General features: G+C 39.4%; 2 protein-coding genes across 3 annotated transcripts in view; both read left to right on the top strand.

The window, feature by feature from the left end:
* LOC122656187 overlaps nt 1–13925 on the top strand; it is a 69650-nt gene extending 55725 nt beyond the window's left edge. For both annotated transcript variants that reach the window (XM_043850653.1, XM_043850654.1), the window contains exons 10-22: nt 99–308; nt 1188–1524; nt 3115–3208; nt 4876–4984; nt 5197–5468; nt 5677–5804; nt 6042–6276; nt 11271–11459; nt 11607–11893; nt 11986–12169; nt 12301–12543; nt 13357–13448; nt 13540–13925. In XM_043850653.1, the coding sequence (XP_043706588.1) occupies nt 99–308; nt 1188–1524; nt 3115–3208; nt 4876–4984; nt 5197–5468; nt 5677–5804; nt 6042–6276; nt 11271–11459; nt 11607–11893; nt 11986–12169; nt 12301–12543; nt 13357–13448; nt 13540–13687 (2528 nt within the window). In that variant the 3' untranslated portion in view covers nt 13688–13925. The remainder of the gene's footprint in view (nt 1–98; nt 309–1187; nt 1525–3114; nt 3209–4875; nt 4985–5196; nt 5469–5676; nt 5805–6041; nt 6277–11270; nt 11460–11606; nt 11894–11985; nt 12170–12300; nt 12544–13356; nt 13449–13539) is intronic.
* A 9700-nt stretch (nt 13926–23625) lies between these two features.
* Nucleotides 23626–24339, top strand: part of LOC122655011 (glutathione hydrolase 3-like) — a 5847-nt gene continuing 5133 nt past the window's right edge. The window contains exon 1 of the mRNA XM_043849263.1: nt 23626–23644. Within this exon, the coding sequence (XP_043705198.1) occupies nt 23626–23644 (19 nt within the window). The remainder of the gene's footprint in view (nt 23645–24339) is intronic.

Here is a 24339-nt window from a genome sequence, read left to right as displayed (position 1 = left end):
AGAAGGTTTTCCTTCATAATCTATTAAATTTGGAAAAAATTGAAAATATATTATTGGGGAACTAAACTTTTTATTTATTTCAATCCTGCATAATACAGGCTGCTCAGGTGGCATTGGTAGAGGTAAAGTTGTAAGCAATGGTATTGCTAGTGGTGGTGGCCATGGTGGTAAAGGTGGCAGTGGATATTATGAAGGTAGTTTTATTGACGGTGGTGTTGCATATGGAGATGCTGATTTGCCTTGTGAACTGGGTAGTGGAAGTGGAAATGATAGCTTAGATGGTTCAACGACCGGTGGTGGTATCATAGGTAAGCTTTAGGATGTGTCAATCGGAATGCTTCATACCCCTGCATCGTGTTCGTATGTGTGTGAGATTACATTCCCCCCCCCCCATTCCGTGGGTACACCTAGGAAGTCTCATTTGCTCCCCTGATGGAAACTCATAAAGCACAAGCCTTATGGTTATACGGTTATACCCTTGTACAAACTTGACCATTCAATTCGTTGTTTTACTTTTTGATCCCTCAACTGATGATCTTGTCTGTGTATGTTTTTTTTTTCTGTTGTAAGTATAATAACCCCTATTTGTCTGGCATGGTTCTATCAGTAAAATGCTCTTTTGCCTTTTTGCATTTTTAAGGGAGGGGGTTTTGTTTGGATTAGACCATCTTATTCTAAAAATACTGTAAGCTAGCATCTTCAGTTTATTGGGTGCATTTTCATCATATTTTCTGAGATAAACTTTTTTGCACCACTGTGTTGCCTTTGAATTGTACAACTCCCTTATACTACAGATTTATAAAGTTTCTCTAATCTATCAAAAATATTTCTTTATCTTTCCCTTTAAATATCCCTGTGTCTTTTCTGCTTTCTTCTTTAGTTATCGTATTTCAAATTGGCTTCAAAATCTCACCTTACTGGCATTATGCACCATACTTTTGATTCCATGTGGCCAACTGTAGATGGTAATGGAAGGATGTTTGCATTTTCACAGGCATGAATATTCTTCAATTTTTCCATGTATGATGCAGAATGAATTTCTGTGATTTCTATTGGCACTGTAATTTTAGTAGGATTTGGTGATTCTTTTGTTGCCCTTTTATGTGCGTGAAGTTGTTTCATTATATAAAACAGGAGTCTGTATTTAAAATTGATAGTTACTGTTTTCCTCTGTCTTTACTGTGTAGTGATGGGTTCGATGGAGCATTCATTGTCAAGTTTGACTGTTTATGGTTCGCTTAAAGCAGATGGAAAAAGTTTTGGAGAAAATATCAGAATGCAATATGATGGGGTCGTAGATAGTTCAAATGGAGTCCCTGGGGGTGGTTCTGGCGGAACTATTCTTTTGTTTTTGCGTTCATTGACCCTTGGTGATACTGCTGTTCTTTCAAGTGCCGGAGGACATAGTACTTACAATGACAGTGGTGGTGGTGGTGGTGGAAGGATTCATTTCCATTGGTCTGATATTCCCACAGGTGATGAGTATCAGCCCCTAGCAAGTGTGGAAGGCAGCATTCATACAGGGTCTGTATCTAATGGACTATATTTCTACTTGAGGATGTGTTTCTGAAGGTGTTTGTGCTTTTGTCTAGAATTTCCGAGTTTTTTTTTTCTGAGTTTTATAATCAGGGAAAGGCGGTATAATGTCTATGAACTTGTGCATTGCATCGAAGTGGCCTGTCTTTGATGTGTTGGACTTGAATGTGCTTTTTGTATGCCATTGTTATTGGAAAACTTTTTTTTTTTAGGCCGGGGAGGGACAGGGGGTGTTATTTATTGATCATATTGTTTGCAATATGTGCCTTTTTTTTTCCTGTTTGTAGTATCCTTTCCTTTGTGCCTGCAATCTTATCCACACCTCTATTATCCACTAGCTACACCATGGAATATATTAGCTGCATTTTTTACTCCAACACAGCTTACCCCCATCATGGCACTAGCTCCACCTTCCCTTGGGTCTTAAGCATCTCTTCCAACTGAAATAAAAGCTGAAGACCAAGCCTAAGAGGTTACATCTGATCAAACTGGAAATTAGAAAACTAGGAAACAATAGAGTTGAGCTTTGAGGAGCTAGTGTTGAAGATTCATCAAGGGTTCCCCCCTTGCGATCCCATCCCTTGCCCTCTCCCTAACTGTGGAGCCATGGCTACATCTTCCAAATCCCGACAGATTGGGGGCAGCTCTATTCAGAGCTTCAGTAACCCCCTCTACTGGTGTGGATTGAAGAGTCCCTTGGATGTTTCTTGATTGGGCATGGAAGATTGGTTGATGCTGGCAAAGTATCTTGGACTAATTTTCCAACTGATATATTTTACATTCTTCATAATGAATAAAAAGTCAAAGGCTTGCTCCTGAAACCCTGGGAAATCCCTAGTTAAACTCATTGAAAAGGTCAACCCACTTTGTCCTCAGTTTAGGGTCTTCACATGGTTCCTTTTGTTCTCTCATCCTCTCGAGTTTTTAGCTTCTTATGCTATTTTCCTTCCTGGTGACACTTCTCATCATCACAACCCATAATGTGAGTAAATTCTCTGGTTCAGATTGCACTAGCATGCACAATGTGTTTGTTACAAAGGACCACCATTTCCTTGTGACGTCTTCCTCTATAGACAGAGAAAGCAGGAGAGAGTGATGGTTTGCAACCAATACTGCAGTGGTTTGGCCTTATTATTATTTGGTAGAACTCTTTAATAACTTGAAAGTTGCTGTAAACACATGGTGTGCTGTAAAATACTGGTATCATAATATTTGCCATGGTACTGGATACTCAAAACTTAGAATTCTGGTTTGGACATTGTTCTCAGATACTGAAACTCTTGTCAAACATTAATATAGGCACACTGCCACAAAACTTGTGTCCAACATGATACCTTTTTGCTTCCTGTCCACTTGCAATACTTAAACATTCCTAACAGGTGGACTATTATATTCTTATATTACATTGTACCTTCTTGTTTTTTGCTTTTTCATTACTAAATCTTCTCTTGTTTCCAAACTCTATGCTGATGAGAATTCCAGTTTGAATATTCATTAATTTAATTTTTTCTCAGCAGCTCCATCCATCTCATTGTCCTTTTGATTAGTTTGGATTCAGAGTGCTTGGTTTTATGACAGGGGAGGATTAGGGAGGCATCGAGGCCAATCTGGAGAAAATGGAACCGTAACTGGAAAAGCTTGCCCAAAGGGCCTTCATGGTGTGTTTTGCAAGGTAACTTTGAGAATCTTACTCGACTTTGTCACCAAACACCCCCTCCCCCCCCCCCCCAAAAAAAAAAAAAAAAAAGGGCGTCCCAGTGTACAAGGCTCCCGCCACTGCAGGGTCTGGGGAGGGTCATAATGTACGCAGGCTTACCCCTGCTTTCTCAGAGAGCCTGTTTCCATACTCAAACCCCTGACCACTAGGTCACAATGGAGCAACCTTACCGTTGCACCAAGGCCTGCCCTCTAAACGCCCCCCCCAAAAAAAAAAATCATTGTAATCTTTATACTTCAAAAAATTTGATAAATTGTGGATATGACCAAATGCATAAGTAATGTAGTTCTGATTTATAAAACCAGTACTGACCAAGACAGGATCGAAAACAGAGACCTTCCAGATAGCCAGATAGTGCAGGTTGGTTCTCCTCTAATTGTCTAGGATAGCTGCTGAAAGTTTCAACCTGATCCAAGGGTCTGATCTGCTGGAATGGTTAATTTCTAGTAATGTCAATCAAATGCTATTGATGATTACCAAAAAATAAAAAATAAAAAATTATGCTATTGATATTAGACTTAACAGATCAACAAATATCAGTGCTTGAATAACCTCCCAAAATAGCAAGTATTGAATCCAACTTGGAATAGGAATATAGCATTCAACCAGATAAATCAAAACTTGATTGTAGGAGAAGGTTTAGAGCACTTACTGAATATGATCTGTGGAAACAGAACAGAGAGTGTACATTGTATTACCAGCAAATCCTTTAGAAAGTAGGAGCAACAAATCGCAAGTACTGCTGATTCTGTATACAAGCTCTTGAATGGAACTGATAGTGAAGAAGATAGAAATAGGAATCTGCAACATGGGCTTCCCATTGCAAGGAATGATTGGGTTCACCACCAATCTGGCATCTTGAATCACCACAAGACCACACTGTTTCTCACAGCAGAATAAACAATATTGAAAGACAAAATTGTGGGCTGCAAACTGCCATCCTCTATTTATAAAACCAAAATAGAAAACTAGTATAAACAGGCTAGGAAACCCCCTAGGCCCTGACCGACCTTACAAGAAGTCCCATCTAATTAAATTTCTAGAAAAGAAGATAAGATAATGTTGACCCATAACTTAAGCTCGATTAAAGAAAAGATAGCATAACGTAAATTGAACCATTGAACCACCGATTCAACCAGAATTTAACTTAAAACACCTAAAATAAACAAAAGCAAAAAGTGGACCCAGGCCACGTTGAGCCTGTTTAGATTAGAACTGGGCCACGTTAGGCCGGGTTCTTCTTGGACTTCCTACGCTGGTAAGTCTTCAGTTCTGCATCAATAAAGTTGTCTAACTTCCAGATATTGAATGTGACAGTGCTGCTTAAATCCCAAGACTTGACCTTTAGATTGTGTACTTGAGTTGAGATACGGGAAATTCTTATTCGAATTAATGTGTCCAGATAAGTCATCTCTTTTGTTACTGTACTAATCATATGCTTGAAAATTCCAGAACTGTTTGATACCTATACCTCCAGCTGTCGTTAAGATCATAATTGGGCTGACTTCTTGTTTCTTTCTTTCCTCCTATTTAATTCCTATGTTTACAAGTAGGCCAAGGAAAAATCATTCCTTGGTTTAAAATCTTGTTTTCTATCAATTTAAAGGACATAATTTCTGCAGGAATGCCCAGCTGGCACTTTTAAGAATGCAAGTGGATCTGATAGAGCCCTTTGTCGTCAATGCCCACCTTATGAGCTTCCACATCGTGCTGTCTACATAAATGTTCGAGGTATCTGTTTGAGGTCTTTGTATGCCAAACTACTTTTTAGCTGAATCTCATTGATTGAGAAAATATCTTGGTCTTTTCTGAACTTTGATTTTCTACCCACATGTTCTATGAGTTCTATCATATCTCGTTATCCAGTGGACTTTGGTATCTTCTTTTTTTTTCCTGTGGTATATATTCAAATTGGTTAACTTGTGACTGTTTCTTTTTGACAGGTGGCGTTGCTGAAACTCCTTGTCCTTACAAATGCATTTCTGACAGATATCACATGCCACACTGTTACACGGCTCTTGAAGAGTTGATTTATACTTTTGGTGGGCCCTGGTTGTTTGGTCTTCTTCTCGTGGGTCTCCTCATCCTGTTAGCTCTAGTGCTTAGTGTTGCTCGGATGAAATTTGTTGGCACTGATGAATTACCAGGTCCTGCTCCAACTCAGCAGGGTTCTCAAATAGATCACTCCTTCCCTTTCCTGGAGTCATTGAATGAGGTTTTCTTTAACTCCAATTTTTGTGTCCTTGCACTGTTGACTATTTATCATGAAATTTTTTATTTATTATTATTATTAAATTTTTTTTTTTTTTTTGGGGTGGGGGGGGGGGGGGGATGGTTTGAATTATAGTTTTGTCAATTTATCATGAAGTGTTTGTATCTTGCTTGGAGGTCATACATTTCGTTCGTTTTTTTTTTGTCCTCAGGTTCTGGAAACTAATAGAGCTGAGGAATCCCAGAGTCATGTTCACAGATTGTACTTTATGGGGCCTAATACTTTCAGTGAACCTTGGCATCTTCCTCACACTCCTCCAGAACAAGTGACGGAGATTGTGTAAGTCCTCTATTGTGGATGATGGATTAAGATTATTTTTTGTCTTGCTATTGTTATGTAAATATGTAATTCCATTTGACTTGGAAAAGAGATTCCATTTTCTGTCTTGTACCAGCGTTTTTTTCTTGAATAATTTAATGGTGTTCTTCCTGTGTCATCTACCGGCTTTTCTTTTATTTTACTCTGATTTAGGGAATCAAAAGTGACTTATTTGTTTGCCCCTCATTTTCATTGCAGATATGAAGATGCATTCAACAGATTTGTTGATGATATCAATGCTTTGGCTACTTATCAATGGTGGGAGGGATCTGTGTACAGCATTCTCTCTCTTCTTGCGTATCCCCTTGCATGGTCATGGCAGCAATGGCGCCAGAGGAAGAAATTACAACTATTACGTGAATTTGTTCGATCAGAATATGATCATGCCTGTTTACGATCATGCCGCTCACGTGCCCTATATGAAGGGTTAAAGGTTCATTTCTGTTGAACGTCTCTTCAAATCTGAGTTATGAAACATTGATATTGATGGTATTACTAATTTTTATCAAGCAAATATAAAAGGAAATCAACTACTAAATTGATGTGGTTCTAAATAACCTAGGGCTTAGGAATTCAGAATACTTTGAAAAACCAGAATCACGGTGAAGGAATAAACTCCAGATTCAATGAAAATTCAGATAACCAAGACCAAATTATTAGATATGCACCACAATGTAATGGATTACTCTGTTCTATTAGGAGAACAGAATATCAAATAGGTTCAATCGAACGACCAGATTCCAAGTCACAAAAGAGTCTCACATGAGGAGAGCTCTAAAGAACTCAGATCTGATACCAGTTTAGATGGACTGATCTAAGAACAGAAATAAGGTAACCAGATTATCTAAGCAGCAAATAATACTCAGGAATACCAACAGATCAGAATCTGATATCAGATTCAAGAACTAAGTAGTATGGTATCACAGATCAAAGGTATAGCTTGAAGATTCCAGCAAGTCAATAGAAATTAACCCAATGTCAAACAGGATTAAAAAGTGAAACCGTGTTTTGTTTATGGGATAATCTGGTTTCTGAAACAGGGATTATATCTGATATTTCAGGTGGTAAATAGTAGCAACAGAAATCCAGCAAGCATCAAATGAGTAAAACAATTTAGGAACTTGAATGTACCAACGTGAAAGGATGATAGGAATTTAAAGAAAATAAGAATAAGAGAAGAGATATGACTTTGGAAGCACACCAAAGGTCTCGATTGGAATCACCTTCAATCAATATGACCTTAGAAGCATACCGAAGGTGTCGATTGGAATCACCACCAATCAACCTGTTGAAAAACCAGAACACGGCACAGGAACTGAATCACCACAGTACCAATGCTCTGAATAACCACAGAACTTAGAAAGAAGGAAACTTAAAACAACTAAAACAGTCCCACAATTCTAGTTTTTAGTGAACCAGGAAATCACCCTAGCTAGGCTTGGTTTGAAGCAGAAAACTGGTTTAATAAGGAACCACATGGCCTTGTTTGGCCTTGGGTTGGTTCCTATCTTGATCTGCATCACTAATTACCAAGCCACAAAACAGAGTTCTTCAGAGATCTCGGTGAGTTGGTTTATATTTTCCCACCTAGAACCACCGCCACCTGCAACACCTCTCCTCTTGGCTTTTTAATTGGTGCTTTGGCTGATCCAATTTAAGAGGATGTCCATTCTGTAAAAAAGATTTGATATTTTTTGATGCACTGCTCCAATCCTTATAGGAATTAATCAGCTCGTACCAACCATTTCAATGTCCACAATGGCATCTAATTTACATCCGAATGATTTCAAAAGACTTTTAGAAAAGATATATGGGAGTACTTAAGACTTTATATGTTTAATACTATTGTAGAAAACCTAGGACCTGTAACCAGTAACTTGAGAGAGAAGAAAAGATGAGGAAGAGGAGAGAACTGTTTAACTTATCAGTCTCCCTTATAATGCTTGTATTTATAATCTCAAATTACAATAGAAAGGGGAACTCCTAATCAGATTAGGAATTCCTAATCATGATAGGATTCCAAGTTACAATAGGAAAAGAACTAGAACTAACAACTCAAACTGAAACTAAGACTAACAACTCACAGTAGAATTAGGACTTAACATAATTAGAAACTAAGACTCCAACTAGGACTAGGAAAATAGAAGATACACATATCAACCAAATCACTGTTCACGTGAACAGTGTCACGTGAACAGTACTTCAACACTCCCCCTCAAGCTGGATTATACAAATAAGTAAAGAAAGAAGATCCAGCTTGAACTAAAAGGAAAAAAAAGAACTCCATAATAATGCAAGCACTCCCCCTCAAGTTGGCGCATACAAGGTATCAATGCCCAACTTGAACAAAATGAGAAGAAACTAAGTTGCAGCAGAATCCAGCTTGACAGATGAATGTAGCTCCCAAATAAACCTTCAAGAACTTGAAATAATTGATCTTCAAAACTTGGACAGACATGATCAGCAAACCGGGACTAGAATTTCTTCCAAAAAAAGGCAGTTTTTAACGATCTTCAATAGCTAACCAGTGATGAATCTCAGATTGTCATAATGACATAAAATTTTGAAGTTAAATAACTAGAGCAACAAGTAGTGGAAATGAGCTGAATTAGGCAATGGAAAAACACTGTATCAACCCAACTGAAAGTCCTCAAATAGGCAACAACCAAATATCTTCAATACTCTTCAATACTTCAATCTCCCCCTTACAGCAAACTCAACCCAATAACGAAGGATACCCAATGGCAATGGCGGAGAAAACTGATCTTCTATGTTTTGCACCAATGTTCTTGCAAGTTCTGTGTTCTGCAATGTTTGCAGGTATACTATACATAATCCCCCCCTCACGTGTAGTACACGTGGACATAACAGAGATGATGTAAGAGATAGGGCAAAAACATAATATTCTAGATTTTTCCAAGAGGTGCTAAGGGTAATGGAAAAGGAAGAAATGACAAATTAGAGAATACCATTAACTTCCAAAGGGGTTATGGGTATGTGCCAAATGTATGGGATATGAAGGGAATTAGAATTATTGAAAGGGAATGGTGTTGGAAAAAAAGGATCGCATGACTGTAAATTGGTGGAATTCCACTTTTTAAATACAAACCAAGCCAAAGGGCAAACTGGTAATAAACCAGAATTTTCAAGGGTCAATTGGGTTGTCAAATAAGGGCATGTATTAAATTAATGGCAGTTCTGTAAATAACCAGTATTTTGCAAGGGGAAATGGCAGAATTGTAAATAACACAATTAAAAAAGGGATGGCATAGTTGTAATTTAGATGAAATCTGATTACAAATACCACCCAAGGCAAAAGGGTAATGTTGGAATGAGCAGTAATATAAGGACAGAGGTAGATAAGAGAAGATGATAAGGGCATAAAAGGAAACTTAAGGAATAAAATAGAGTAACTAATAAAAGAACCAAGTCTCTTGAGTCACGCAACTAGAGAAAAGTAAGAAAACACATTCTTGATAAATCCTGGACCAAAGGATATGGCAACACGTGACATGGGAAACCAACTCATAAAAGGAAAGAATTGATCGCAAAAGGCAAAGAGTTTTGACCGTCTTCTACCTCTTGACAGTCACGGCTTTGAACCAGCGGAAACAAAGGGGAAACAGAGAGGCGGTAACCAAAGGACCCATTGATGAAGGTTGTCTTCAAACTTCGAACCAGCAGCCGACGGATCTGGTTCAGATACGGTAGATCGAGATGGATCAAGATGCAGCAGGTCTTCTACTTTTTCGATCAGCAAACAAAAGCAGGTCCTTCAATCTCCTCTGATAGTGAAAGCAACCCACAGCAAGTAGAAAACCAGAATTTAATTCCACAAACAAACCTTCGATAGCAATCGAAGTAAACAACAGCAGCGACAATTGATGAATCAATCCAAATAAAATTTCCCACAGCAATAATCAACCCTGGAAACCAGAAATCGAAGAACACCTTTTTCTCTGTTCACTAGCTTCTCGAGAGGAGAGGACCTAGTCGAACCGAGAAACCTTCGTCTTCGAACCGACGGTACGGTAAAGTAGGGAAGAGTAGTAGTCCAAAGGGAAGAAGAAAACCACAGCTGCTGCAAATACCATACAACCAGAGCACCAAACACCGCAACCAACCCAGCAGGAAATCAATATGTAAATCAGCAGGACCTTTTTCTTCTAAAGAGGACAGCACTTTCAACGAACAAAGGTTCTTCAGATGTTGGTTTGATTCACACAACAGCAGTCATCTTCTCCAACAAAATCACTCCATGATAACAAACATAAAAGGGCAGTAATAGCAGCCCCATCCCCAGACAAAGAACATAGCCAGCAGAAAATTGCAGGTGGATGTCCTTCTTCTTCCACCTTTGAACCAGTCCTCAAAAAGGAACAGCGGCAAGCAACCGACACATAAACAAGGCTTCGAACTTTTAATCGACAGCCATAGCAACAAAAATCAAACAAAAAACTGAATATCTATAAACATGCAGCAGCGGTGACGGTGGCTGCTCACCACACCAGAGACCTTACACGACTCTCAAACCAGCAAGACGATAATAACCTAGGGTAACTTCAGACTATGAGCCCTGATACCATGTAGAAAACCTAGGACCTGTAACCAGTAACTTGAGAGAGAAGAAAAGATGAGGAAGAGGAGAGAACTGTTTAACTTATCAGTCTCCCTTATAATGCTTGTATTTATAATCTCAAATTACAATAGAAAGGGGAACTCCTAATCAGATTAGGAATTCCTAATCATGATAGGATTCCAAGTTACAATAGGAAAAGAACTAGAACTAACAACTCAAACTGAAACTAAGACTAACAACTCACAGTAGAATTAGGACTTAACATAATTAGAAACTAAGACTCCAACTAGGACTAGGAAAATAGAAGATACACATATCAATCAAATCACTGTTCACGTGAACAGTGTCACATGAACAGTACTTCAACAACTATCTATAATTTTTTTTTCAGCCCTTAATTTCTGGGTCCTGGATACTGCACAATGAGTCAAGATGGTGAATCGTCTTTGTTTTTTTTGGGTGTATGTTTTTTTAAGTCTTTTATAGCAATAACGAAGTAAGAATTACTTGAAGAAAGAGGACATGTATTAGCCCTTTTACAAGGTCTTGTTTTCCACACGGAAAACCAAACCAAGTTAAAATGGAACAAGAGAGGGACATGAACAATCTCATATCAGACAATCTAACTCCGCTAGAGTTGAAACCAATATCAGAAGTATGACGCATTAGATTTTCTTGCGCTGGTAACTCATCATTACCAAAAACTCTCCTTGCTGTACCAAGTTTTTGTGATAGTAATATTAGTTTTCAATTCTGCCGGATTTCTTCATAGGTTCGTCTTGTTTGGTTCAATTTATATCAATTTCCTTTCCATCTAAAATTATCGTTTTTTGGGGGTTTTATTGCAGGTGGCCGCAACTTCTGATTTAATGCTAGCTTATGTAGACTTTTTTCTTGGCGGAGATGAAAAGAGAACTGATCTTCCTCCTCGTCTGCGTCAAAGATTTCCCATGGCTTTGCTGTTTGGGGGTGATGGAAGTTACATGGCTCCTTTCTCTCTTCACAGTGATAATGTTCTCACTAGCCTTATGAGTCAGGTTTGCTACCAATTCCTGGCTGGGAAATTTCCAGTTAAGACTTTCAATTATGCGACTGGCTCCCTGCTGATGTTGCTTTGTCATCCTCTTGTGAGGTTATCTATCACTAAAAGTTCTCGCTGATTATGTTTCTGACCTGCCTCGCAGTCTGTTCCACCTACTATCTGGTATCGACTCGTGGCTGGTCTCAATGCACAATTGCGTTTAGTTCGTCGCCGACACCTGAAAGTAAAATTTCAACCTGTCATCAGCTGGCTTGAAACACATGCAAATCCTGCTTTGAGAATTCATGGGGTGCGTGTTGATCTAGCCTGGTTTCAGGCTACATCTTGTGGTTATTGCCAATTCGGGCTCATAGTATATTCTGTTGAAGAAGAACGTGAGCATGCATCTATTGAAGGTGTAGATGGAATGAGAACTGAGCAACAATCACGGTAAATGTTTTCATGTGGATCTTTTTAAGTAGGTGGTTATTTTGGTCGAGTTATAGCATTTGGCTCAACTTTCTTCTAACTGAATCATGCAGTGTGCATGGCATTCATAGAGACATTGGGCCTGGCCATATGAGAAGCACTGAGAATATTATGATTAAAAGAAAGATATGCGGTGGAATTTTGGATACGCATAGTCTGCGAATGTTTGAAGAGAAGAAAGATTTATTTTATCCCTTCTCATTTATAGTGCATAATACTAAGCCTTTTGGCCATCAGGTATCTCTTTCTTATAGTTGACCAATTTTTCATTTTTGGTCAAAATCATTTTACAATTTCTTGAAACATTTCTTATAGTTGACCACCCTTGTGCATTTATTGTGTCCTAACATGATTTTATTTCTTTGCAGGATCTTGTTGGTTTGGTTATTTCAATTCTACTTTTGGGAGACATTAGCTTAGTGTTGCTTATGCTGCTCCAGTTGTATTCTATTTCATTGTCGGATTTGTTTCTGGTTTTGTTTGTTCTCCCTCTTGGGATACTATGCCCATTCCCTGCTGGAATCAATGCTCTGTTTAGCCATGGGCTTAGGCGGTCAGCAGGTCTTTCGCGTGCATATGCTTTGTGGAACATAACTTCCTTGATTAATGTTGTAAGTTGCATTCAGCCTTCGCCTTTACGTAGTTTGTTTCATGTCTTGCACTTGTTTTTCTTTTGAAGCTGAAAATATAGTACAACAATAACAACATATCTGTTAGACAAAACAATGAGAGCTGAATGCTTGATTGATCGATATGATCAAACAAGCCCTGTATTTATAATATAAGAGATTACATCCTAATGTCCAAAATACCCCTAGCTTAGCTGACTTAACTAGGAAGTGCATAAATATAAAAATAAAGCTGTAAAAGGACCAGAATACCCCTACGGTATTCTGGTGTACATGTATTCAACAATATCCTAGCCAAACAACACAGGCTCATGGCCTCGCAAAACATGGGAAGAACAAGGAGCAAGAAGAAAGCAAAATAATACACTAGGCACTCACAAGGGGAAATCAGGCCCTAAACACACTCTTTGGTCTTACGACAGTCAACAACACATTTCGCTAATAAGTCTGCTGCATCATTGAGTGATCTTGGATTCCTATGGAATGATGAATTCTCAAATTGAAGATGTTCTGATATCTTTAATGCTATAAGAAAATCTCCAAGGTCTGACCCCCCCCCCCCCCAACACCTTTCCCCCTCTTTCAAAAAAAAAAAAAAGTTCCTGTCCCATGAAATGACATGTGAAGAATTCCCTTTGACTATGATGTACCTGTTTCCTTCTTTGGAATGCAGGTTACTGAAAGTTGTCTCTCAGTCATGAGGATTCTCTATTGCTAGGTTTCCCATAACTGTATCCTACAATTTCAACACTTATTCTCAAATAGCTTTTTCAAGATAATCTATTCTTATAACAGGTGGTTGCCTTCATTTGTGGATTTATTCATTACAAAACCCAATCGACGTCGAGTAGAAGACATCCAAACTTTCAACCCTGGAATTTTAGCATGTGAGAGGATTCCTATCTTTCAAAAATTAATAATAGCAATAGCTGCAATGGTAATCTTCTCTAACTGATATCTTTTGTTCGTTGAGTGCAGGGATGAAAGTGGATGGTGGATGTTTCCTACTGTACTGGTGCTTTGTAAATGTGTCCAGGCATGGCTCATCGATTGGCATATCTCTAATTTAGAGATTCAGGACCGCTCACTCTATAGTAATGACCCAAATATTTTCTGGCAGGCATGATCATTATACTCGTTAACCAGGTATCACTTGGATTAAATCCATTTTTTTGGCCTTTTTTTAACGTGCCTTTTTCTATATATTGTCAGAGATTAGGTGAGTGATTTATACAGAGAGAGAGAGAGAGAGAGAGAGAGAGAGAGAGAGAGAGAGATTGATTAATTGATTGATTCCTGTATAACCCTTGTGAATCATGTGCAATCAACAATTTTTAATGTAAATGTAAAGTGCGTCTGCTCCATTTTTTACAGAATTGTTTGCCCTATGATCCTCACATGAATTTGTTCTAACCTTCTACAAACACATCGGCCTTGTTATTTTTATATGGTATTCTCTTACAGCTCCTACATCCTTTTTGGTGCTTAAAAGTAGTTGGAAAAGTTATTATGTTTCAAAAAAGATAGAATTTAGTCCTGATGGGAAAGATAGAAATTTAGTTCAGATTTCAAATTCTTTTATGTAATTTCAAACAACTTAGTTTTTTAATTGTGATACTCTTGTTCGTGGCTGGGTTATATTATGGTGCCCCTTAGTAAATTGTTCACTGAAAACAAAGAATCCGCAGATAGATGTAGTGATTCATTTAGTGGTAATTAGGTTGGGTAACCTATGTTAAGAGCCCAAACATTCTAAAAGATATGGACTGAGTTTTCCTTCACTCATGGTGAAGGAATTCATCCTTCAGTATGGCCGTTGGTACTGTGGGATTGCATTATGGGGGTTAGTTTCAATCTTGTCAACAGGGGTGAAAGTGTAATGGTGACTTAAGAATCCAATCATGTGGTCATTTCATTAGCAAGATGCTTATTGCATTCCCAGAGGATAACTAAAGAAGGGAAAGAGATCGTTGCTTGGGCCTGTAGAGTCTGCATGTAAAGCCTCGCCTTCGGTGGGATTTTTATCTTTTCATGGGACAGCACAATACTTTTGCGTTTTTCTATGTCTCGGTTGAAAAGCCACGCATGCCACGTTCTCTTCCCCTAAAGAAAGGGAATACCCAAACTAAAGAGAGTATTGACCAAAAATAAAAAGGTAATAAGGTGTAAGATAATATCCGTGGATATGTTTGAATTGCCTTGAATGGCTTAAAATGTTTGTATTGAGTGTATCACTATATAAGAATATTACATGCAATAATAGAGGTAAGATACAAGAAGGAAAAGATACAAGCTGATTTATCTCCTAATCTACAGGCTGATTTATCTACACAATATCTTCATCATTCGAATTGGGATGAAGATATAAATGGTAAGACTCCCCCCTCAAGGTGGAGCGTGAAGGTTACAAACACCCAGCTTGGAACACAGGAGATGGAATTGTTCTCGACCCAGTGCCTTAGTGAATAAATCTGCAATCTGTGCTGCACTAGCTATTTTTCTGGGTTGCAATAATCCCTGTTGGAGCTTTTCACGAACAATATGGCAATCAATTTCAATGTGCTTCGTGCGCTCGTGAAAGACGAGATTGGATGCTATGTGAAGGGCCACCTGATTATCACAGTATAATGGTGTCGGTGTGGTGGTGGGAACACCGAGATCACGGAGGAGGGACGTAATCCATGTTATTTCACAAGTAGCAACCGCCATGGGCCGGTATTCAGCCTCTGCTAATGATCGAGACACCGTTGTTTGTTGCTTAGTCTTCCAAGAAATCGGGCTGGACCCCAAAAAAATACAATAACCTGTCATGGAGCGTCGAGTCATTGGACAAGTCGCCCAATCCGAATCACAATACGCCTTTAATTGAAGTGAACCATCGGAGGGGAAAAAAATCCCTTGACCTGGGCTAGCTTTAAGATATCTCAATAACCTATGAGCAGCGTCCAAGTGGGGCTGGCGTGGTTGGTGCATGAACTGGCTGAGGATGTTGACTGTGTAAACAATGTCAGGCCTAGAAACAATGAGATATATCAATCGACCAACCAGGCGGTGATAGATGGAGGGGTCTGGCAACAAATCACGATTAGAGTCAGTTAGACTGAGATTCTGCTGCATGGGTATATCGGTAGGGCAAGTGCCAGTCAATCCACTATCAGCCAAAATATCAAGCACGTACTTTCGCTGGGACAGACAGATACCAGAGGAAGACCGTGCCACCTCATTGCCCAAAAAGTATTTCAGGGTACCCAGATCCTTGATACGAAAGCGCTGGCTGAGGAAGGCTTTTACATCAGCTATTAAGGAAGCATCAGAGCCAGTAATGACAATGTCGTCCACATATAAAACGATGAAGACAGAGGCACTATGACGCCTTAAGATAAACAATGAGTAATCTGCCTGGGATTGAGAGAATCCAAATTCCAGAAGACCAGTGGAAAACTTTGAGAACCATTGGTGTGAAGCCTGCTTGAGACCGTAGAGAGATTTATGAAGCTTACAAACAAGATGCTCCCCCTTACGGTGATATCCAGGTGGGGGCATGATATAAACATCCTCGTCGAGATCCCCATGCAAGAAAGCATTATGGACATCCATCTGGTGTAGTATCCAGCCTTTGGCGGACGCAAGGACAATTAATGTGCGCACAGTAACCAGATTGGCTACAGGTGCAAATGTGTCATGGTAATCAAGGCCCTCGATCTGGGTGTAACCTTTAGCGACCAATCGGGCTTTGCAACGCTCAATTGTGCCATCAGAGTGCCGCTTGATTTTAAAAACCCACTTTGAACCTATTGGTTTCTTGCCAGCAGGCAGAGGAACAAGAGACCAAGTATTATTATCAGATAGGGCCGATATCTCGGCTTGCGTTGCATCACGCCAGTGTGGATATTTCATTGCCTTAGTGAAAGTATGTGGCTCTGTGATGTCAGACAAAGAAGATAGAAAAGCAATGTGTGGTGCAGAAAAATGGTTATACTGTAAAAAATTGGCTAGGGGATGAGATGTACCTGAAAGGACAGCCGAAGAAGAGCTTACGGGACGAGTAAAATCACATTGGTAATCTTTGAATCGGACAGGGACCTAACGGGTACGTTGGGGGCGGGTGGATATAGGAACGGTGGGAGGTGGTGCCTCAACTGGGTTGAGCACCTCAACCGGGGTAGGAACCTCGACCGGGTTGAGGACCTCAACAGGTTTGGGAGATGTGGGCGTGTCATCGGGTTCAGGGAGGGGAAGTGGTAAGACAGGTGAAGATGGAGAACTGTCAATGGTTTTAAATGGAAAAACCGTTTCATGGAAGGTGACATCTCGGGAAACATAAACTTTGGCAGTAGCTAAATCATAAATGCGAAAACCCTTTTGTCCAAACGGATAGCCTAGAAATATATCCGGGGCAGCCCGCTGATCGAATTTGTGTAGGGTGGAACTATTGCGAGCAAAGCAGAGGCAACCAAAGACCCTCAAGTGAGAGAGAGACGGTTTGGTCCCAAAAAGGATTTCAAAAGGGGTCTTTCCGTGAAGGACAGGTGTAGGTAAACGGTTTATCAAGTACACGGCCATTAAAATGCAGTCACCCCAAAAACTAAGCGGCAGATGGGCCTAAAACCGCAAGGCGCGGGCAATGTTAAGGAGGTGGCGATGTTTACGTTCTACCACCCCATTTTGTTGAGGTGTGGAAATGCAACTAGACTGGTGTATGACCCCATGGCTGGCTAGGAATGTATTGGTTGGGGCATGAAAAAATTCAGACCCATTATCAGTACGCAATATTTTAATTGTTTTCCCAAATTGGGTACCGACCATTGCAAAAAAGGATTGGATAAGGCTATTAACTTCAGACTTAGACTGCATTAAATAAAGCCAAGTTCCCCAAGAATAATCATCCACAATGGTTAGGAAAAAATGAGCACCAAATAGTGAAGTAGTGCGATATGGGCCCCAAACATCAAGGTATAGCAATTCAAAGCATGCAGTAGTTGTAATAGAACTATTAAAAAAAGGTAATCTAGTCTGTTTAGCCAACGGGCAAATATGACATAAACAATGTGTAAATGAAATTCCAGAGTCCAAAGTTTTTAAAGAAGAAATAAGAGAATGACCAGGGTGACCCAGGCGACAATGCCAAAGGTCAAAATTAGAATCAACAGCAGCAGCAACTGGGAAAGTGGATGGGTCCAATATGTAAAGATCACCAACGCGACTACCCGTCGCAAAAATCTTCTTCGAGCGTGGGTCCTGAAAAGTACACAAATCATGAGTAAAATGAACATGACATTTAGTGGAAAAAGTGAGCTTAGGAATGGATAAAAGATTGAAGCGAAAAGATGGAACATACAGAACATTATGCAAAACAAGAAAAGGTGTAAGAGAAATTGAACCAATATGGGTAACAGGGGATTTGGTGCCATCGGGTAATGTGATGGGGATAGGGTGGGAATGAGGCATAATGGTAGAAAATAAATTATAATCTGAGGCAATGTGATCCATCGCACCCGAATCTAAAATCCAAGGATTGGAGCCTAAAGACGTGTTAAAGCAACAGTTACCTGCGAGATTGGCCAGAGGGTGGGTGTTACCAGTGGGCACCAAGGACAATAAATGTTGAATCTGGGCAGCAGCCAGAGTGGGTGCCTGGTACTCGGTTCTGCAGTGGCAGCAATAGCCGCAGCCATGGGAGGGCGAGATTGAGACTGCCCACAGCCGCTAGTGCGCCTAGGCTGCCGAGGGGTCAAACCATCAGGGTAACCGTGCTTTTTGAAGCAACGAGACTCAGAATGTCCATCCATGTCACAAAATGTGCAGTGGTAATGGGGTTTTGATCGCTGAACAGAAGACGTCGAAAGATCCTTGGAATTGGTAGCCATGGCAGCATGATCAAGTGTGGTGGGAACAATGGCATGAAGGGAGCATTGGCGCTCTGCCTGTAATAAGAGTGAATATGCTTTCGGAATTGACGACAAGGGATCCATAAGCAAAATCTGTCTGCGCACAGCCGCATATGAATCATTTAATCCTTGTAAAAAATCCATCAAATAGTCTATTTCTGAGATCGCATGGAGCTCGGCAACACTGCCACAAGTGCAGGCTGGAAAAGACCGATATGAAGATAATTCATCACGGTGACCTTTCAACGTGGTGTAATAGGCAAATATGGAGTCCATGCCCTGGCTGAGTGTGGATATGGCGCGACGTATCTCAAAGATACGAGGCGCGTTCTTCTGAGAAAATCGAGTATGAAGATCAAACCATGCGTCCCTGGCTGAATCAAACTATAAAATGCTGTGTGCTATGGTGGGAATGGTCGAGTGTACGATCCATGAACGAACCATACTATTACACCTAATCCAGTGGGGAAGGTCACGAGAAGTTGCAGCAGGTCGGGGAAGCGAGCCATCAATGAAAGAAATTTTGTTTTTGGCTTCAAGAGCCATCGTCATTGCCCTGTGCCAAGTGGGAAAATTATTCCCATCAAGAGCAGGGATAACCAAAGAAGCATTCGGCTGATCGGATGAGTGCAAGAAGTATGGGGAGGTCACGGGCAGGGTCGCCGGAGGCGCTGTAGCAGCGGCATCAGTGGTGCCCAAAGGATCGTTGGAGTCGCCCATGGTTGCAAAGAAGAAAAAAAAATGAGAGAAGAGGATCAACCTACTGATACCATGTTAAGATAATACACGTGGATATGTTTGAATTGCCTTGAATGGCGTAAATTGTTTATATTGAGTGTATCACTATATAGGAATATTACATGCAATAATAAAGGTAAGATACAAGAAGGAAAAGATACAGGCTGATTTATCTCCTACTAATCTACAGGCTGATTTATCTGCACAATATCTTCATCATCCGAATTGGGATGAAGATATAAATGGTAAGATAAGGGCCACATAAAAGGTTAAATGGAAAATGGAAAATGACTTGAAATCAAATTTGATAATTTGAATAATCAAAAAGCACACCCTAAATAGCAATGGATTGGAAAATGTACATATTGCGTAATATGAGGTGTTCTGGTGGACAAAATGGATTTCCCATAATGTATTTTTTTGACCATTTGTTCCCAGTTGGCTATGTTCCAAGCAAAGGAAAGGAAAGGGTAGGGAAGGGGGGAGAAATTGACTTTATTAAGGGCAAAATAGAAATTATATTTTCTGTATTTCAGCCATTGAATATTGAGGTTATATCCTGAAGTGAAAACATCAAAAGAGGACCAAAGTTCAAACCCCTCGTCCTTCTCTTTGGGGTTTTAATTGGTTAGCATTCCTTCTGACTCATTTTAAATTTTCTATGCATTGGATGGGATATCTACGTGCATCATCATTAATCCGAATGGTAAGTGAAGCAACAAGGAAGAAGCAGAGGATCAGATGCTTCAAACTATAATGAGAACCCCTAGTCACTTGTATTGTATCTTGATTCTGTGAGTTTCTATGATCTTCGTCAAGTTTTATACTTGTTTTCAATCATACTCACCGATGTAATGGTATGCATCCTAAGACTTTTATTTACCACTTGGAAAATTCGGTTTGGGTTATAATTTTAAGGGGTGCTGTTCTCTGTGCTGCACCACAGGCTGCACCCAGGCACATGGGGGTAGGCACAATGATCACCTTGCCCCTTGCACAGGCTGCCCATGTGCTTGGGCGCAGCCTGCACTGCAGCACAGAGAACATTCTCCCTAATTTTAAACATGAGCAGGGGACCTAGTGATCTACGTATCCACAAAATTTGAACTCCAAGCCATAGAACGGGTTTTTGAGGTTGGTTAAATAATCTTACCAGTCCTCATATACTTTGCCCTTTATTAGACTTGCATTAAAAAGGACCAATAAAACAATTTTCTCAGATTTATCTGTGCAACCCAGGAGTTGAAACATGACATCTTTAGTAGTTTTTCATATGTTTCTTCACCACACATCACACAAAATAAAGATGGAAAAAGTTGTGGTTGGGGGAGATTAGTTGTCTCAAGTAGGAGCATTTGCATGGATTTTCGCTTTCAGTGAACTTCTTAAAACAGAAACTTACAAAGAATATTACACCTTACAGGGTGTGGTTTGATGTGTGAAATGATCTATTTTGGATGTTTCGGTCCTTACAGTTTTTTTGTTAACTATCATTCTATCATGGCCTAAACCTTCTCTGAGCTCTCTAGGCAGTGGGGAGTATCATCCTCTTCGCTGTGTCAGGGACGGATCTGGATCCTCTATTTTCGAGCTGCCTCTACTGTCGTGCACCCCAGACACAGCAAGGCAGTAAAGACCGTCTTACTCCCACTCGGGCAAGGCGCTCGAGCAGGGGTAGGGCGGTCTTTTTGCCACCTTGTTGTGTCTGGGGTGCACACGATAGTAGGGGTAACTCGGCAGTAGAAGGCCCCGACACGTCAGGGACTGTAAGGCTTCGTTTGATTGCAAAGGGAATTAGAGGGAAGGGAAGCGAAATTTTCATACTTAAAACAGAAACTTTTGTAATCATTATCCCATGTGACTATATTATTAACTCCAAATCATTCCATATTTGATTATTAAATTTCACTTTACTTTGCATTCAATTCCCTTTGTTTTAAATTGTAAAATAAAAATTACATGTAAAATGTATCGTTACTAAATATGGTTATAAATTTAAGTAGTTTATACAATCATATGGAATAATGATTATAAAAATTTTTATTTTAGATAAAAAAAATTCACTTCCCTTTCCTTTAATTCCCCTTGCAACCAACCGTTGTTGTAGGGAAAGAACGGAATGCACAGATTTTTAAAAGAAAGAAGAACTGTGTTAAGCATAGAAACCTTTTATTTTAGGGAAAATTACATGATTAGTTATTTTTAGGTTTTCATTTACAAAACTGTCCACCCTATGCTTGAGTAAACAAAAATAGACAAAAACAAGTTAAGGTTTACAAAACTGGACAAAATAGTGTCTCTCCCTCCCACATTTATTTTTTTAGATATTTTTACCCCTGTCATTGCCTTCTCGCCTAGGCATCCTTCGTTCCCTGCAACCCTACCCTTGTCCTAGCCACCACCATTTTCTGTTACCCCAAGTAGCAGAGGAAAAAAAAAAAAAAGATTTTTTCAAAGGGGAACTGTCGAGGAAGGAAGGAGAGTCATTGTTTTGTCTAATTTTGTAAAACTAAACTAGTTTTTGTCTATTGTTGTCAACTAAAAAATAGGGTAGACAGTTTTGTAAATGAAAACCCAAAAATAGTCAATCATGTAATTTTTCCTTTTTTTTTTTTTTTTTTTTGACAATTTAGCTGTCAAAGGTGTAATATAAACAAATGATCTTCTTTTAGGTCTTTTAGTGAGGGATGGGAGGGGCCATATAATTTCATATCGAATTACCCCTTCCAAAAGGTACGATGAGACAATTTTGAAACCTCATCACTTGTTAGAATTAGACAACTTGGTACTATTCACATTATCCTTCATAGTGGAATTTTCTATGAAAGTGGGTTGTTCAAAAGAATCTTCTGTTCTTCCATCAAATATTTTGCTTTTATTTAAGGCTAAAAGTTTCATGCACGGTGGTGTATAAGAGGAATCATTTACATTGATTTTTAGCAACCGTCAGATTAAAGTGTTTTAATCTGAACCGTCCAAGAATAAATTAACTGTAGATAACTCCTATACGATTACGGGTACCTTTCAATACCTTTTCAAATACTTGTAAAAGATTTTTGTATTTATCAATAATGATTAAAAAATACAATAATTAAAAAAAAAAAAAAAAATCGAAACAATTTCCTTCTTCCTTTGTTTCGTTCTCTGCAACTATTTTTTCAAATATGTTGTCTCTTCAAACAACTTCCTTTTGTTTCTTCTGCAACTCCTTTTTTCAAATACATGGAAGATGCAAGCTAAGAAGGTGAGGAAGGTTGAAACAGCGGAACCCACACACGAAGAAGAACCAGCAGGGCTTCACGACGCCCACCACGTTGACGTACCCCATGTCCGTTGCTGTTGTTTCTGATGTTTGGTGCTCTCCGGGAATAGCTTTTGTCGCCGATGCTGACCCTGTTGATTTCGTTGAAGCGAGGAAACCTGTGGCAGGAAGAGGGAGAATCAATGGGAAAGGATAAATCACAGAGAGGTTTGCCTCTCCCCCCAACCCCTCCCATGCCTATTGATCTTAAAAGACGGGTGGCCGTCATTGTGGAGGTGAGAGAGAAAAGAGGGATTGAGTGGAGAGGATTCACAAAAAAAAAAAAAAACAAAGGGAAAATCGGATACAAGAAGAGGAAAAAAATAACAGAGTGAGAGAGAAAACAAAAAGAGAAAGGAAAAGAGAGAAAAAAGGAACAGAGTGAGAGAGAAAACAAAAAAGAGAAAGGAAAAGAGAGAGAAAAATGAAAAAACAGAGAGAGAGTTTGGTCTGAGACAGTTCATCGCAGGCCCTTTCTGAGCCTGGGAAGAACCAAGCTTGTTGCCGCTGCCGCTGACGCTGACCAGTGCTGCTGCCTCCTTTTTATCCTCTCTTATTTTTCCTTTTGAACTAAACCCCACGAATCTCTTCTTGTTCTTCTTCCATTCAACTGAAACCCACCTTCCATTAGTCTATCACCAAAACCATCCATTAATCCCACTTCTACCATTTTTGTTTTACCCCAGCAACATCAATCATTGATCCATTTCCCCATTCATTTTCTAATCTTCTTTCATCTTTCCTATCTTCTAAAATCCCAAGCCAAATCCACCGAGCCACTTTCTCTTCCATTTCTGTATTTGATTTCTTGTCTTTGGAATCCAAAATACCCCCACTTCTCCACTTCCATTTCCGGTTCTTGTTATTCCATTTGGGAGGTATCTGCAACATTTGTGAAGAAGGCAATCGAGCAGTTCGTGAAGTTTGCTGTTGTTTAAGCGGTTCTGCTAGCATCACTTGAAGTCTCAGTTTTCTTTTTTGTTTGGTTTTTATTTGTTTAAATCAGTTTGTAATAATCCTTTTCCCCATTTTGATTCCCTGGCTTGTAATAAATCCCTATCCCCTGCTTCCAAAGTTCATTGATCGATTGCATCGTGGAGCTACAAGTACCTTTCGTGTGGTCGATTGAGAATTGAGATGGAGATGAAAGAAACCGGTGTTTGAAGAAGAGTTGCAGAAAACGAAAAGGAGTTGCAGGCCAAAAGTAAAGTAATTAAAAAAAAAAAGAGTTGTAGAGAACGAAACAACTTTCCCTTTTTTTTCTCTAATCGTTCTAGTGCCCTTTTTTTTATTTATTGTTGATATATACAAACGTATTTGAAAGAGTAACCGTATAGGAGAAGTATATATCATTACTTTATTCTTGGACAGTCCAGATTAAAACAATTCAATCTGACGGTTTCTAAAATCCAGTGTAAAAGATTCCTCTTATACACGACCGTGCATGAAAACCGTCCCTTTACTTAATTCATTGTTTATTTATTGGCTTCATATAATTTAGAAAAGGGTTTTTTTTTTTTTTATTCATATAACAAGGGTAGGTTACATTTCGAAAAATAACAAAATAGTGAAAAGACCAATAAGCAATGAAGAATGGGACATAAAAGAGTGAATTAAGTGGGGTAAATTAGACATTTCATTTTCTTTACCAGAATCTCATGATTATATTGTAAATTGAAATTTAAAATGGCATTTATGTCATTTGGGAATATACTCGTTGCATCCCTCCGTCCATCTCCAGCCTCCTCCTCCAACATTCACCTGTGCATGATAACTCACTGAGTCACTGTAATTTCCGTGAACCCATAACCTCTCTCTCTCTCTCAAACCTCTCGCAAATCTCCTCTCATG

Source organism: Telopea speciosissima, chromosome 3, assembly GCF_018873765.1.
Source record: "Telopea speciosissima isolate NSW1024214 ecotype Mountain lineage chromosome 3, Tspe_v1, whole genome shotgun sequence".
Classification (NCBI taxonomy): domain Eukaryota; kingdom Viridiplantae; phylum Streptophyta; class Magnoliopsida; order Proteales; family Proteaceae; genus Telopea; species Telopea speciosissima.
Note: the sequence above shows the minus strand (reverse complement) of the source record. Positions and strands in the feature narration are given on the sequence as shown.